Source organism: Ammospiza caudacuta, chromosome 8, assembly GCF_027887145.1.
Source record: "Ammospiza caudacuta isolate bAmmCau1 chromosome 8, bAmmCau1.pri, whole genome shotgun sequence".
In the NCBI taxonomy this organism is placed as follows: domain Eukaryota; kingdom Metazoa; phylum Chordata; class Aves; order Passeriformes; family Passerellidae; genus Ammospiza; species Ammospiza caudacuta.
Window position 1 is genome coordinate 29645882 of NC_080600.1, and position 15086 is coordinate 29660967.

Consider the following 15086-nt stretch of genomic DNA (forward strand, 5'->3'; position numbering starts at 1 on the left):
GCATGATGGGTTTCCATAGCACTGTTCCCACCTCTCAAGGCTCACTCCAAACTCTTTTCGTGAATCCCCAGTTTGTGCATCGCTGGCTGTCACCCAAGGCCAGATTATGAATGTGACAGACATTCGGCCAGGATCACCTACTGCCCTGTCATACCTTCAGTGCAGTCTGAATTGGCAAAGGTCAGTTTCAGATGTGCAGGAGCAGACTAAGAGTAAGGTAAGTAAGGTAAGAAATCCTTGAAATCAGCGTGATAAACAGAATAAGCAGAAAAATGAAGGAAAGCAGTGACTGAAATCTACAACAAACATTATTAGAACAACAGAAGCTTTCCACTCATCTGAGATTAGAAGAAATTATGTCAGCATTTGCATTTTTTACTCTTTGTACAGGCACATTTTGTTAATGCTGGAAATTCTGTGTTTCAGTCCTTGTTAGCTCATTTGGCAATAGTCCAGGATAAGGGTCACAATTCTCAAGAGAGTTGATCAGAAACCATACCACTCTGTGCCGTGGGACCTGCAGGAACTTTGCCACCTCACTGGTCAGCCTTCTCATGTTGAACTCCCTTCATCCAAAAAGCACAAGCCAAGCCTGGATCACAAAGGTGGGGCTGAGCAGAAAGGACGGGTCGGACTCAAAATGAGTCCATCCAACCACAGTATCTGCAGCAATGTTCATAAAGCAAACACTGGAATGACCAGCAAGCAGTACACCTGCCCTTACCAGCAGGGCAAATCTCAAGACAACATCAGCACTTCTAAAAAGGGATTAATAAAATCACACTGAGTCCATGCACAACATTTGTTTAAAACCATGTGAGAGGTGGTAAATTTCTGCAGGCTGACCCCCCACAAACCTAAGCAAGGGAAAATTATTGGCTCTGGGTTCCCAAAATATTTACTCAGTCTAACATTACTATGACTACACTCAATCAAATATTTCCAAAGTCCCATGCCACCACAACTCAAGTGCAGAGCACCCTTTCACAAGGGTACTTCCAAGTACTTCACTGCCATAAAAGCCAACAGTGTCCTTGCAAGGTAGGAAACCCATTCTAATGGGGAGAGGAGGCTGAAATGCACAGCCTTCACTGTGCAACGTCCAAGGGTCAGATCTGAACACAGCATCAAACTGAAATTGTGTGAGTAATTACAAAGCCTAGATGAACAGACTAAACTGAGCAGGGAATAAGAGGATGAGAGAAGACTGAGTCGTGGAGCAGGCAGGGGTGTTTAAGTGGCTGCAATTGATCTAAAACTCAAGTTTAGATCTCATCTGGCCAAAAGCCACAGCTTGGGAAACACATCTGGTGGAGGATGTCAGTATACTCTGTGTGTATCCTCACAAAGGCTTGCAATACCAGTGCTTATTTTTAGTACTATTTCCATTTCTTCATGTAATGAGTTCAGTGTTTCAGGCAGCCCTGGAGAAGCAGGAAGGACAAGTCCTGTAATAAGACTAATTAATTCATGTGGAATTTCTACCCACTATTGTGAAAGTGGACAAATTCCTCACTTCTGAAAGGCTGCCCAAGTGGCCATTAATCTAGCTGTGGTCACAAGCAGGATTCCTGTGGCCTCCTGCAACACCCAACCAGCCCCCGGGACAGAGCCTGCAGAAACCAAAGTGGATGTTGTGATTTCCTCACACCGACTCCCACAGCCCGAGTTTTACTACACAAGACAGTTGCTTCAGAGGGCTTCATGCCAAATTCCTCCCCATGCCCACAGACCAACCATGCCTCAGTTATGTACAGAGACATCTAGACCTTCCTAGCCCAAAACAGGCATTTTGGCTTTATTCAAAGCTCAGTAGACCAGTTGCTTTCCACCTGCCCAGTCTTGGCCATGCTCTCAGCAACAGGTGCTCTGAAAGGAACAGGGCACCAAGTTTGTCCTGAAGACATCTGAAGCTGTGTTCCCACCACCCAGCTGGGTGTGTGAGGCAGCTGAGCTTTACAGGTCCCATCTGCAGGCAGTGGGAAGCTGGGCTCCTCTGCAGAGAAAGAATCTAATCAACCAAAATCCCTTGGTGCACAAGAATTAATGGAATCTGAAAGCTTGGGGTGACAGGGTGTGTGGGGTCTGGCAAGGAAAAAAAGGAGAAAATACACTGATTTTAGTTACTAAAATCAACAATAACAAAATGACTCAGAATTCCCACCGTGAGCTGGCCTGTAAGAAGGCAACATTTTGCTCCAGTCTCACTTTTCTCTCCCAGCCCCAGACTGCTCTTTAAATTCAGTGATGAATTGGTGGGTTAGCCTCTAATTAGTACCTGTACTGCTGACCCAGCATCCTGTCCCAGGAATGGCAATAGTCCCTAAACACCACTAGAAAACCAGATCTTCTGCTCCAATGATCTCTGTAATAGTCTGTAACAACCTGGATTTCTGCCTAAACAAAATCCTACCCAAACCACCCCTGCAGAAGCCATAGAAGCAGTCCTGTTCATTATGGCCAAAAGAAGAGGAACACTACCAGTCAACAACTCACCAGTCAGCTCAGACTGAGCAGCAAGCACTCTTGAAGAAATGGATGTCAGATGCTCACTCTTTTCTTGTTGGAAAACAGCAAGGAGAAAACAAGGGAAGGAAGGCTTCAATCTCCTCACCAAGCCAAGAGAAATTCATCAGCTCGGACTAAGCCTTCTACAGCTAGCCAGGAGAGCTGAGAGCAGACTTCTGGCGGAAGCCTGACCAGCAACATCATACCGGGAAATCTCGCTGTAGTCTGGAGCAAAAATACTGGGCAAAGCTTTATGAATTTTCATTATATTACAGGACATGTAATCCCACACATGTTGTTATGCAAGTGAGTGCAGTGTGTCAATGTTGTAGACATCCTGCAGCAGAAGGACAAGCTGCAAGGGCTCAAAGACACCTCTCTAAAATAGCCTCCAGCCAGTAAGGTGTTGAAAATATTATAAATTTCAAGGGCAGAGCATTAGAAATACCGTCATCCCACCTGAGCTGGTTTATCTGCAGAAAACAGAAAAAGCAGGGATTTCAACACAGTCCAATTCCCACCAGTGCTTTGTGTCACTCTCAATTACAGTCCAGAATGAAATACCAAGAAATCATTCCTTGCAGCCGGCAGAATTAATGGGATCTTTGACTACAGAGAGCACCAGCCAAGAGGCACAGTGCAGCTTTCTTCAGAATAAAAGCTGCAATGTCAGAGGACAGTTCAAGGCTTATAAAAGTGACCTGATGTCTCCCAGAATTTCAGTCCATAACAAAGGCATGTAATTCCTGATCCTTTCCTTTCTTAAACAATTTATTTCTACCATAAGCTGATGCAACAAGAGACTTCATCTTTCTCACTAAATGACATGTCTGGCAAAGCACTGAGCAGAAATCAATCAATAATGCAATTACAAAGAGCAGTCAAATGCTGGGCTGCAGCAAAGCTCTGATAACTGTTCACTAACCCTTTTTTCCTCAGCCTTTACCTAGGATAGCCATCACATCACGTGTTCTTGTAATTGGGTGTCAACTCAACCTTTAATGAGGTCACGCTTGGCGCTTGTGAATGAGAAACACCTTCCAGCTTGCTGGCAGTGACTGCTGAAAGTAGGCAGAGATGTTTCAGTCAGACTTGGTCTACTGAAGGTAATTTGTCTTTGTAGAAAGAATAATAAGACTAGATTTGAAATCTGATAAATTGGCAGAAAACTCATCCTTCCAGAAAAGTGAAGATTTGGTTGGGTAAATTTCTTATCATGAATCTGTGGGTCCAAACAAAAACGAAGACCTGTATGACAGAGCATGAGAAATGTGCACGGGGAATAAAGTGGCACGAGGCTGCCACGACATCAGCTCAGCAGAATGATCTGCACAATATGTTAGAACTGCTAGCAAGGATTTTTCCTTCTCTCCCAAGTCCAGAGCAGGGCCATGCAGCATGGTCAGCCCCCCAGTCCCACAGCACACTCAGCACTCATGAGGCACCATGTTGTTGCACACACGTACTACAGCTCCCTCCCACGGGAAGACACTAATGCAGGCCTCACGACTAACCTGCCCCTTCTGGCAGACACAAACAGTCAAAGAGAACAAATTGGAAAGCACAATGTGTTCAGTATGTGCTGCTAAAGGGCACCCTCACAGGGACACTGATTCCATAGGGACACTGATTCCAGCAGCACCTCCCCAGGGGAGAGCCAGGATGAAGATGGGTGGAAGTGATAGTGGAAGTGCAAGCAATGGCAATGGATTTGCATCTCTCTAGTACAGAAAAGGTCTGCTAAGCAGACACTTAATCACAGTTACATATCTCACCCCAATTTAAGGAAAGAAAACAGGAATTCTTACGCCTGAAAATGCAATACACCACCAAACTCAGCCTTCCTCCTGTAACAGAAATGCTTTATACAGCATCTTTACATTCTACCTTGGTCTTTCTCTTATTCTGTCTGCTTAGAGCAAAAGATCCTCCCTGAAGGAGTCCCAGCAGGAAAGGCAGATGTCACCATGTTCAGAAAGCTTAGAATTGTCTAATCCAAATAGAAATTTAAAAAATCCATCAAGGAAACTACTGTTTCTCCTAGCTCCATAGCTCAGAACACATGACCAGGAAAAGCAGGTACAGGAATGCTGCTAGCTGCTGGGATGAAACCCTGCCTTCACAAATCCAGCTGTGTTTGTGGATAACAGCGACAGCTACCCATCGGGCAGATAAATTAGACCCAGATGATACTGCAGCCAGGTCTAGTACAGAGCCATACACAAAGACACCTCTCACATTCCAGTTTTCACTGTTTTGCCTCCTGAATTGTTTATCTCAGCTCAATTCCTGGATGTGGATAAAACAAACGACATGGACTTTCTCACAGACGGGGCTTCTTGCTGTTCCCTTGACAAATACCATACTCAGTGAGTATAAGCCTGAAATCCAGAGGAAAGGAAACAACTGCAAAGGGCAAGAAGGAAACAGATCATTTGCCAAGGGACAGCATGAAAACACATTTCTGCTTTGGGTCAGAGCCTTGAAATCTTCCCAGGCTTCCCTCTCCCTCCAAACCACCATTTTCACACCAGCAGCACTCTCACCACGGCAAACTCCAGTGGGACTGTGGAAGGGGGTAGCATTATTTTCAATAAGCTGCTTCACAAAGGTGTTATTTATTGTCTTAATACTTTAAAGACGACCAGGTTAGCTCTTGACCAGACACAGCTGCCTCAGATGAGCCTGAAGCCCTGGTCCACCTCCTGGCAAAGCCCCAGAGGCAATGAGGACAGATGAACTGTGTGGTTTTCTTATTCACCTATAATCCCTACAGCTGTTCCTAATTGCATTTGACTTTTAATAATTTCTTCCAAGGCAAGGAGCTGTGCAGATGTTCAGCTAATCCTGGGCAGAGCCGCTGCAGTGGCTATGGACATAGTAACACACCCCTGTGGATCTGGGTCTGGTAGTCAGCTTTCCTGGTGTGTGGTAATGCCCAAGCTTGCACAAATCGGGCTGAAAGCCTGACTGCTGCACCCATAACTAACCTCCCTCTTGCTCGTGTGCTTCCAGCACAGGATGTGGGGGCACTCACAGCCTGGCTCTCCTCTGCTCCTCAGCCATGTTTTAGCAATGCAGTACTTTTAGGACATCCACTGCTGCATCGGACCCACCAGCTTGACTGACAGGGTCAGAAGCTGTGGGGGCGGAAGGACAGATACACACATGCACATGCAGATCATGACGGATCCTTCATTTCCTTATAAAAGCAAGAGAAAAGCAGAAGTCTTCCTGGCAATTCAGTAGAAATGAAAAATGCATTCATAGCATTACTGGCATGGTTTTCAAGTTGCTGTTAAAATTCCAGTTACATTATGCTACCTCCAACCTCAGAGTATTCTGTGTTTTCAAGCAATACATTAAACTGTCTTTTAGCAGCTGCCTGCCAAGGGGAAATGAAGGTTTTGACATCTGACCTGTAAGGAAGGATGTGTGGCATTTGGAGCTACCCAAATAAGGATTTTAGCTGGATGCTAAAACAAGCTGTGTTTTTAACAGTTAACTATTTTGACACTGTTTTCGTGTCATGGGAGTTCAAAGTGGAGACTCTGGTCAGGTGAGTGAGGCAACTCCAGACCTTTAAGTTCAAGTTTGCTTGCAGCCACATTCTTTTCACAGCTCTCTTTCCCTTTGGAAAGGTTACTTTGCACTGGCATGGACTGAAAAAACACATTAGTTTTAATAAGTAAGTGAGATTCCAAAGCAGGACTCATTAGCTAGCAGTGGGCTCTGAGACGTATCCCACTAAATTAGTACAAGTATCCCAACAACAAAGTAATGCTACAAACACAATTGAACTGAATTGGCAAAGGGAAAAAAAATCCCTTCAACTGGTCAGCTTTGAACAGTGGCTCAAGAAACATTTTTTAAGAGTGGAACAAGTTTTATTCCAAGGATCTTGTCTCCATTAGGAGAAAATATGTACTTCAACTATTCTCATAGCTTGGGTAAAACAATCTAGGGCATTTGCCGACATCACTGAGATCTGCCCTGCTCCACCTCTTAGCATAAGTTCCCACCTGGAAACAGTACTTGGCATCCTGCTGGGCACCCTGCTGCACCTTAAGCCAGTTCAGGTCATTGACCTGACACTTGTTTTTTAAGGCTAGCTTGCAGCAGGACTATCTCCTGAACCAGCCTGCTCTGACATAACGTGAGAGCTGAACCAGCAGAAGGAAGGGCAAAGGACATGGAAGCTGAGAGTTAGACAACACCACACAAGCCCCTGATTCCAGTTCATCATGGCTAAAACAGAAGGCAGGATCCCCACCCTCTGGCTGAGACTGGAGGGTTTGAAAGACCCCAGTGCTACCTAAAATGCCTCTCAAATCACACTGTGTCTACAAGACCCATATGGCCACCTTAGCCCTGTTTTGAATAGAGGGTGGCTGCAGGGACTAAGATATTTTCTGCCAGGACACAGACTAACACAATGAGAAGACAGTCCTCACTCTGCTCCCTGTGTCCTGGAGGACCTTGGGCACATCATTTACACCATCTGCAAAACACTGTGATAATCTTGCTGAGGTGCTGAGAGAATAAGCACACTCAAGACGAGCTCTGCACACACAGTAACAATTCTGTCCCCAGGTCAGGCGGTTCCAGTCAGAAGTACAGGAATTTGTTACACCATGACCCGAAACAAACTGCAATGGAATGAGGTCCAGAGGCACCAGAACTACCTAAAAGGCCCTGATCCCTGTAGATGCTGAGTCTCCACCTCACTCCCACCACTGATGGGGGTTGATGCACTCGCCTCCCCTGGGAGGGAAGAAGTTCTCAGACTGATTTCCACAGACTGCTGCTGTTTTGTTCCAACATTCCCAACATCTCCAAAATACCCAAAGCCTCTTGTGCAATGAGCAACATCCCTTGCTCCTTAGCTACATGGTGGTTTATGTTACTTTCCGCCTACAACCATTTCAGGATTGGCTTTACAGACCTTAGTGGAAGACTAAACAATGCTGGAGCCATAGCAGGAGAATTTGCAGAGTTTTATTCCTTGTTTCATTTCGGCAATCCTTCTGCCTCTCATCAGGGACAAAAAAACTTGCCAACCTCTTAATTTAGGAATAGCACGAGCTCTGCATTCCAGTCCTGAATCAGCCAAAGGAGCCTTTTCAAGCTGGAAAGGGGAAAAAGGGTAAATACCTTTAAGCACATTTTAAAAGGAAAAGAAAAAAGGCACCACAAAACCAACCACACCAAAAAGCCCTCAACACCTGCTTTTTGCAGGCAAAAACTTGCTCTTGGGGCACTCTCGAAACTGGCTTAACATCAGCATTTGAAAGCAAATTCCAGTCCCTGCTCTTTTGGGTGCCAGAGTGCTTTCCCTCTCACTGCTTAAAACTAAAAGCAAACTCAGCTCCCTCATATATGTTTAGCAAACAAGTGCAGATGGGATCAAAGATGGCAGTCTAAAGGGAACAGTATCACGTGAAGCTGGCAGATTCGGATTTTGTTTTTGTTGTTGTTTTGGTTGGGATTTTTTTTTCCTAATGGCTACAATAACCTGTTAAAAGTTTTGTAATCTGAAGAGCACAAACCCTTTTCTGGATGTCCAAGCTCCTCTGCCAAGACATGCTCAACTGTGAATATTCCAGCTGCATGTTTCACATCACGCTGGTTAAGGATGTGCCAGTATTTTGATTATTCACCCCCTATGGATATTGCAGAACACCACATACATTATAGGGTTCTCTACAGTGTGCTATTTGTGTGTGTGTGTATTATCCACAGAGATACAATCAAATAAATCACACTCATTGTAAAGGAATAAAGATATTCCAATCAAACAAAATGCTGAGTGAAGTTAACATAATTCTGAATTAAAGTCTGTAAAAGAAAAAAAAGAAGCACTAACTCAGAAAATCACCTCTCAGCCCATCATTGCAATGCCCTCCACCCACCCCAACTTTTTGTAAAAGCATAAGGCTGGAAGTCAGTGCCAAATTCCTTAAATCTAAATGCCCTTGGCTTCTTCTGGAGAGTCTAAAATTCATTCCCTTGACACTTATACTCTGTAGTCAAGGAAGATTTTGCATTAACATTGTTCTCCAGAGTCCTGGCTCTCCACAGCCCTTCACAGCTGGGCAAGGGAGCAAGGACAGGAGAGGGGACAGGAGCGGGGACAGCAGCAGTCACAGCCTGGCTGTGTGAAGCAGCCGCTTGAAACGTGCAAAGTTCTCCGTGCTGCTCTTTTTCCTTTACTGCGCTCTCTCCATCTCTCCTCCTCGAGCGGAGCAGCATGCACAGGTACCCTGAGGAGCATGCACAGGTACCTGGCTGCATTCCCATCCCCAAGAGAGGGAAGCCAAGAGGTACAGCCCGGTCCAGAGCGCTTTTAAATCAAGCCTCAAGAGGGAAGGGAGGGAGTTCAAAGTCGTGCTGCTGAACTAGTTATGCAAACAGGGTCAAGAAGCCAAGTTACAGCCAGGGGAGCAAAACCAGCAAGGAGGCAGAAGTCAAGGAGGGGTGATTACAAAGGAGAAAGTGCTAGTGTTAATTTCCAGAGCTGATTTGTCAATTCAGTCGATTGCACGGGAGAGGAGGCATTAATAAATCCCAGCACTGCTGTACCGGCAACCCGAAGAGCGCTCCCTCCCACGGCAATCACAGCAACAGGTCAGGAGCCTGTTGGTGTCCCTGTGCCCGAGGCTGTGTCCCCGGGAGGCATTCCTCTTGTCCCTGCACCCAGTTCCCGGAGAAGGAGAGCCTGAGGGGGCCAGGACCCCCACGGGAGCTGGCAGAGGTCACCTCATCTCCAAAGCGGACTCTGCTGGAAGGGTGGCCATAGGGAACGGGTTCTTCACATAGCAGTCCCTCAGCCTCCCCCTTCTCACCAGGCAGCACATGGTCCTCCCACACCACCTCTCTCCTTATCTGTGGGGCATCCATCACCCTTCAGGGTGGTTTCATTCTTCCACCAAACACAAATCTGAACGCTCACTTCTCTATGCTCCCCAAAGGACCCTCCCTATCTCTCAGCTGCATCTCCACAAAGTTCACCCGTATCTGCTCCCATGGTGGGTTTTTTCTCCTAAAAGACCCCAACCTCCAGCCTGCCCCCTGGAGCAGTCCCTGCATTCCCCCTCGCCTCCCGCGTTACATTCCACCCCTGGGGTTCCTGCCCCATACCAAGCAAACCTCTCTAAGCCCGAAGTAACTGCACCCCCGAACACCCCATTATGCCCACCTCAGGGATGCTCTCATGCTTTTTCCCTCCTCCAGCCCCTTTCATTCCCTCCCTCTTTGTGCTTCCCTGGACTTACTCTCGCTCCTCTCCCGCAGGGATCCCTCATGTCTGCCCTCCCGCGGGGTCGCTCTGCCCCGGGAGGACCCCCTTGATTCCCCTTTAGGATTCCTTTGTCCCCTGGACGTTCCGCCACCCCGGTGCTGCCCCGGCACACGTTCCCAAGGGCGGGGTGTCCAGCGCCCACCTGTCCCCAGCGCCCGGTAGCCGGTGAGCGATGCACGGTGCACTGTCCCCAGCGCCCGAAGCCCGGACGGCGGTGCCCAGTCCCAGGTCCCCGGGGCGCAGTGCCCGGTCCCTGGCGCGGCGCGCAGAGCGCTCGGTGCCCCGTCCCCGGTGCGCGGCTCCCGGCGCGCCGTGCCGGACCCGCGGAGGCCGGGGCCGGGCGCTGCTCACCTGCGGGGCGCTCGGCGCTGGCGCCGTACTCGGCCGTGTCGCGGCGGCGGGCGCAGGTGCCCTGTCCCTGCACCAGGGCTTGCAGGGGCAGCTCGGCGCCGGGGTCGGGGTAGCAGCGCAAACCGGCGGCGCAGCGCGGCGTGTAGACACCGCACGCCTCGGCCTCCAGGCGGGCGCACACCGGGCAGCAGCCGCAGCCCGGCTCCCGCACCAGCTCGGGGCAGGGCGGGCGGGCGGCCGGGGGGCAGGCGGCCAGGCGCTCCGCCGTGCAGGGCGGGCAGCGGAACAGCACCTCGGGCAGCGCCGGCCCCGCCAGCGCCAGCGCCGCCGCCGCCGCCGCCAGCAGCAGCCGCGGCCAGGCGGCCCGCGCCGCGCCGCGCCCGACCCCGCCGAGCGCCATGGCGGGACTGACGGGCGGCGGGGCCGGCAGGTGGACGCGCCGCTCGGCCCCCCGGCGGGGCGGCGCGGGGCGGAGAGGAGAGGAGCGGAGCGGAACCAGGCGGCGTGGCACGGCCCAGCAAGGCACGGCACGGCCCGGCGAGACACAGCACGGTACAGCACAGCACGCCTCGGCTCGGCTCGGCGCGGTGTCGGACTGAGAGGAGCTGAGCGGAGCTGAGCGGGGCCGGGCGCGCCGCGCCGCTGCTGGGTCCTAGAGCCGCCCCCGCGCCCTCCCCCGTTCCCCTGCGGGGGTCGGGGCTGTCCCTCCCGGTGGGGAGCGGCGATCAGACCCAGAGTGGGCTGGGGCCAGCCGCACACGGGATTGGGGATGAGCCAGAGAGGAATGGGGAGTCTGACCGACACGGGGCGAGGGCCTACTGTAGTGGGAAACACATCCCTCTGGGGATGGGGGTCTGCCCGCTGAATACGGCGGAGCTAAACACGACGGGAACCAAGACCCGCCTCACAGACACACCTGGAACAGGGAGGGATGGAGATCCCACCCCACCAGAGGGCTGAGGACGTGCCTCACAGCACGTGCTCCGAGAGGGGGAACTGGGTGATCTCCACACCCCCAACAGCGAGGGGAGCTGGGGGTTAAGCAAGGGCCCGCTCTCACCCTGCTGCCACAAAAGGGCCAGGCCTGGCACAAGCGGCCTCATTTCAATCCAGGTGCCACCATGGGCATGGGGGCTGACACCTGAACTCAGGGACAGTCCCAACACCCAGTTGCTCACCTAATGTTGGTCCTGGGAGCCACCATGCCTCCATAGAAACAGGAGCCTGCAGTTGGGAGAGACCTCTTGGAGACCCAGCGCTCCATGCCCATAGGGATGCCCCAAGTCTTCAGCCTGGCTGCCCACAGGGTATTTTGCCTCCTGATCAAATTACAACTGACTTAGCACCTCCATGTGGAACTGCCTCATGAAGGTAACCAAAAGTGGGGTACAACCAGAGGCACAAAAACAGAGGTCTCTGAGCTTTGGGCGTTTTGGTATGAAATGCCCATTTTAAAGCCTATCACACTCCTTTTCCTGCTGTCCAACTGCCACAGGCTACACAGAAGATTTTAACTACAAGGGGTGTTACACAGAGGTGACATTTTTTTCTGTAATAAAAAAAAATAGTAACAACAAAGTCAAGGGAATGCAACTGAGCTAATGAAACTGGAAAACTCAGTTAATATCTTTGTGGAGTGTATGGTTAAAGTCAGGCACTGAGGCAGCCTGAGTTCCCTCAGCCACAGGAAAAATGACAGCTTTGGAGCATTTAAAATTTGGTGGTATAATTTCTTGTTGTTCTGGTTTTATTTTTTTTCAAATTAAGAAAAATACAGAACGCTGCTGTTGACAACTCGCACAACACAACTTTTGGCACAGGATTACTCGCGGCTCTGGAGTTATACAACAACATGTTTGTTTGTGAGATTGATGACTGCAGGGTTGGTTGATGGACTGCAGCGTTCAGCATGCTCTGTGAAATCTGTGATATGTCCTGGGACTGAGTATGCAGTCCCAACCCAGTCCCTGGGTCTTCCCAAACAATAACTCAGGTTTTACAAGAGTTTAATCAAGCATGGTCAATTTCTCTGTCTGCCCATCATGCTGCAGATACCTTGCCATAGAGGAGCTACCCACTTGCTTTAGTTTTTAAAGCACACCATTGCTTTTTTGCACCTTGCTTAAGCTGGACACTGATGTTAACCAGCTTCATTTCCCTTTGGAAAGTATCCAGTTGTTTTTGGGGTCCCTGTGGCAGTAGCACTTATTGCTCTGAGTGCAGGGGACTCTGAAATTCCAAGCCAACCAACATATTCCCCTGAAATTACAAGCAAATAATGGAGAGATTTTTATTCTACTTTATGTTACAAAATATCATTTTATATTACAGAACCCAAATTTTAGCCTGGGTGACTTGAGAAAGTCTCTTCCAGAAGACAAAAAGAAAAATAAATGCAGTGAAAATGCACAGCAGAGGATTTGCAATTGTTACTCCCACAAATCTCGAAGTGGGAAAATGGGATGCACAGCCCTGCATACCAGCAGCCCTTCAAAAGCCTCCCTTTTAAACAGATTTCCCAGCAGATGTTCAATAGAAAATGGAGCAAATTATTTTCACTGCACACTTACAACTTCTCGGGGATAGCGAGAAGGAGGCTCTCGGTACCTTTTTTATGATCTGCTGTTGACTTCACTAATGACTCACATTTGGTTCCAATGAGATATTTTCATATGACTAATGAATCTATATTTGGAGGCGTAAGAGGGTTTGGCTAATTATCTGTTGCAGTCAGTTAAATATTCCAAGTATTCAAAGTAGGTTTTCTTCCAGTGGCAAATATTATGCCCTCGCAGTCTGTCTTCTGGTGCTTTAAAAGAGCCCAGAACTTTGACTCGCACCAAGCTGACATCTGGGTTTCTGCATGTGTAAGCACAAGAGATGGCCTGAACTTAATTATACAGCAAACCAACCCTGTGTTTTTTAGGTGGCCAATAGGTCATTGCCCAAGGGACGATTTAAACCCGATTTTTCAACACGCACTTGATGCTTGCAGCGGCCCATTTTGCTGGGGGCATTTACTGGGATGCCATTAATAACTCCTGGCAAGGGCAAATTCCTTCTAAGCGCCGTTGTGTAGGCTGCTTGTGCACAAATCATTTTTCCACAGGGAGGGCTCGAAATCTGATGAGAGAAGGGAAGGTGGAGAGGAGGGGGTGAGAAGGGGCTCGGCTGGCTCAGCTGCCTGAATTGCAGAAGGACATTAAACATAATGATCCTGTAGGGAAAGAAACCGTACTTAGCTCAGATGTGGGAACGAGCCAGGATTTCCTGTTCATATGCCTCTTTAGTAGGTGCTCGGGCTGTTCTCCTTTTATCACCGTCATTTTCTTTGTCTGCCACTAAAGCAATAACACCGGTGCAGATACAATGGATCAGATGTTCCTCCTGCCCCTGCTGCTGCAGCCCTGGGCTGGGAGACCTCTCTGTGCTGCTCTCCAACTCCAGCAGAACAATAAAGAAGATTTTACAGCTGTTATGGGGATGGGGGAGGCAGGGAGGCAGAGGGAAACAGCTTGAGTGCCCATGGCCAGCTATAATTTCTCCAGTGGGTCTTTGCTGACAGTTTTAGGATTAACAAGTGAGCTCTGTTCCCAAGCATTTACCCCTCTGGATAAGCTGGCCTGTTTGTTCTCAAGGGTTTATTTTACCCTACAAAATATGGCATTGCCAAACACATGTAGGCTTGTTCCTAGAAAGGCAAGTTATAGCTGAAGCTGCATCTCACACAGGCTTTAGCCCTTGGAATTGTTTGGAAATGCTACAGTATTCCTCCGACCCTTTTCAGGGCAGTTTTTTCCCACAGACGCGCTGGTTGATTCTTTTATGGCTCTGTCCTTTGTCAGGGATGAATTAGGAAAAATAAACTCACAAACAAAAAGTGGAGGCCCAGCACGGAGATCCTCTTGCTACCAATGATTAAGAAGTATTTTACAGCTCTGAGTGCGTGGGGGGAGAAAACAAAGTGCCCTTCTGCCTTTTTCTTTCCCTCATTTTTTCTTCATGGGTAATGGGGCATGGGGGAGGGGGGAAAGAAAAAAAAGTCAAGAAGATTAAAACAGTGTTTTAATTATTTTTAAAGTCCTCCTTTTCAGTAGACTGACACAAAGTGCTTTATGGTAGGTGCTGGAGAAAGTCTCCTGAGTGCCAGAGCTGGCATGGTGAGGGGCAGGTGATGACACAGGGGAGGCTGTGAGGAGAAAGGTTGGGATTGATGTATTTGCACCTCCACTTTCTGTTTGTGAGTTTATTTTTCCTAGCTCATCCTTGACAAAGGACAGAGCCATAAAAGAATATTGCCTTCTCCCTGGAAATTCAGTGAAGCTCGGCCATTAGTAAAAGGTACTGGGAGGTAGGAATTGCCTTTGTCTCACAGTGAAGCACATCAAAGTGGAACAACATCCCCATTCCTTCATCCCCATTCCTTCCCAGGGGGTGCCAGGGGAACATGACCAAGGCCAGAGTCGGTAGCAAGGGCAGAAGGAGCTCTGCCCTGCCCTCTGCCCCTGCAGGGGGGACCTTTACTCCCCCTCAAAAGGAGCACTAATCCAGGCTGCTGGATCCAGCCATGGAGTTGGCCCTCTGTCCCTCTCTCCACACTCCCCAGGACTGTAGGTCCCAATGCCAGCCCCATGCTGCCTTGTTCTGCCTTCAGCCACCCCAGTTCAGTAACTTTGCTCATTGAATTAGGGTGGTGCCAGTGAGCTCAGCAGGGCCCTGCAGGGAGGAGGGAGGCACTGGCAAGACCCTCTTGTTCCATCCTGCCCACAGCTGCTGCCCAAGGCAATCACACAATAAACAGCAAGCTTTCAAGGAAAAAAGGAATGACCCAGAAATGAGTTCCCAGCGTCACATCTTCTCCCCCAAAACTCATCAGCATGTTTCACACTTCCATCAGCACTTGTTCTCTGGAGCCTGCTTGGCTCCC

General features: G+C 49.1%; 1 protein-coding gene across 1 annotated transcript in view; it reads right to left on the reverse strand.

Moving 5' to 3' along the window:
• The window catches only part of IGFBP2 (insulin like growth factor binding protein 2), a 56216-nt gene extending 45657 nt beyond the window's left edge, over positions 1-10559 (reverse strand). The window contains exon 1 of the mRNA XM_058809558.1: positions 10160-10559. Coding sequence (XP_058665541.1) covers positions 10160-10559 — 400 coding nt within the window. The remainder of the gene's footprint in view (positions 1-10159) is intronic.
• Positions 10560-15086: the final 4527 nt, after the last annotated feature.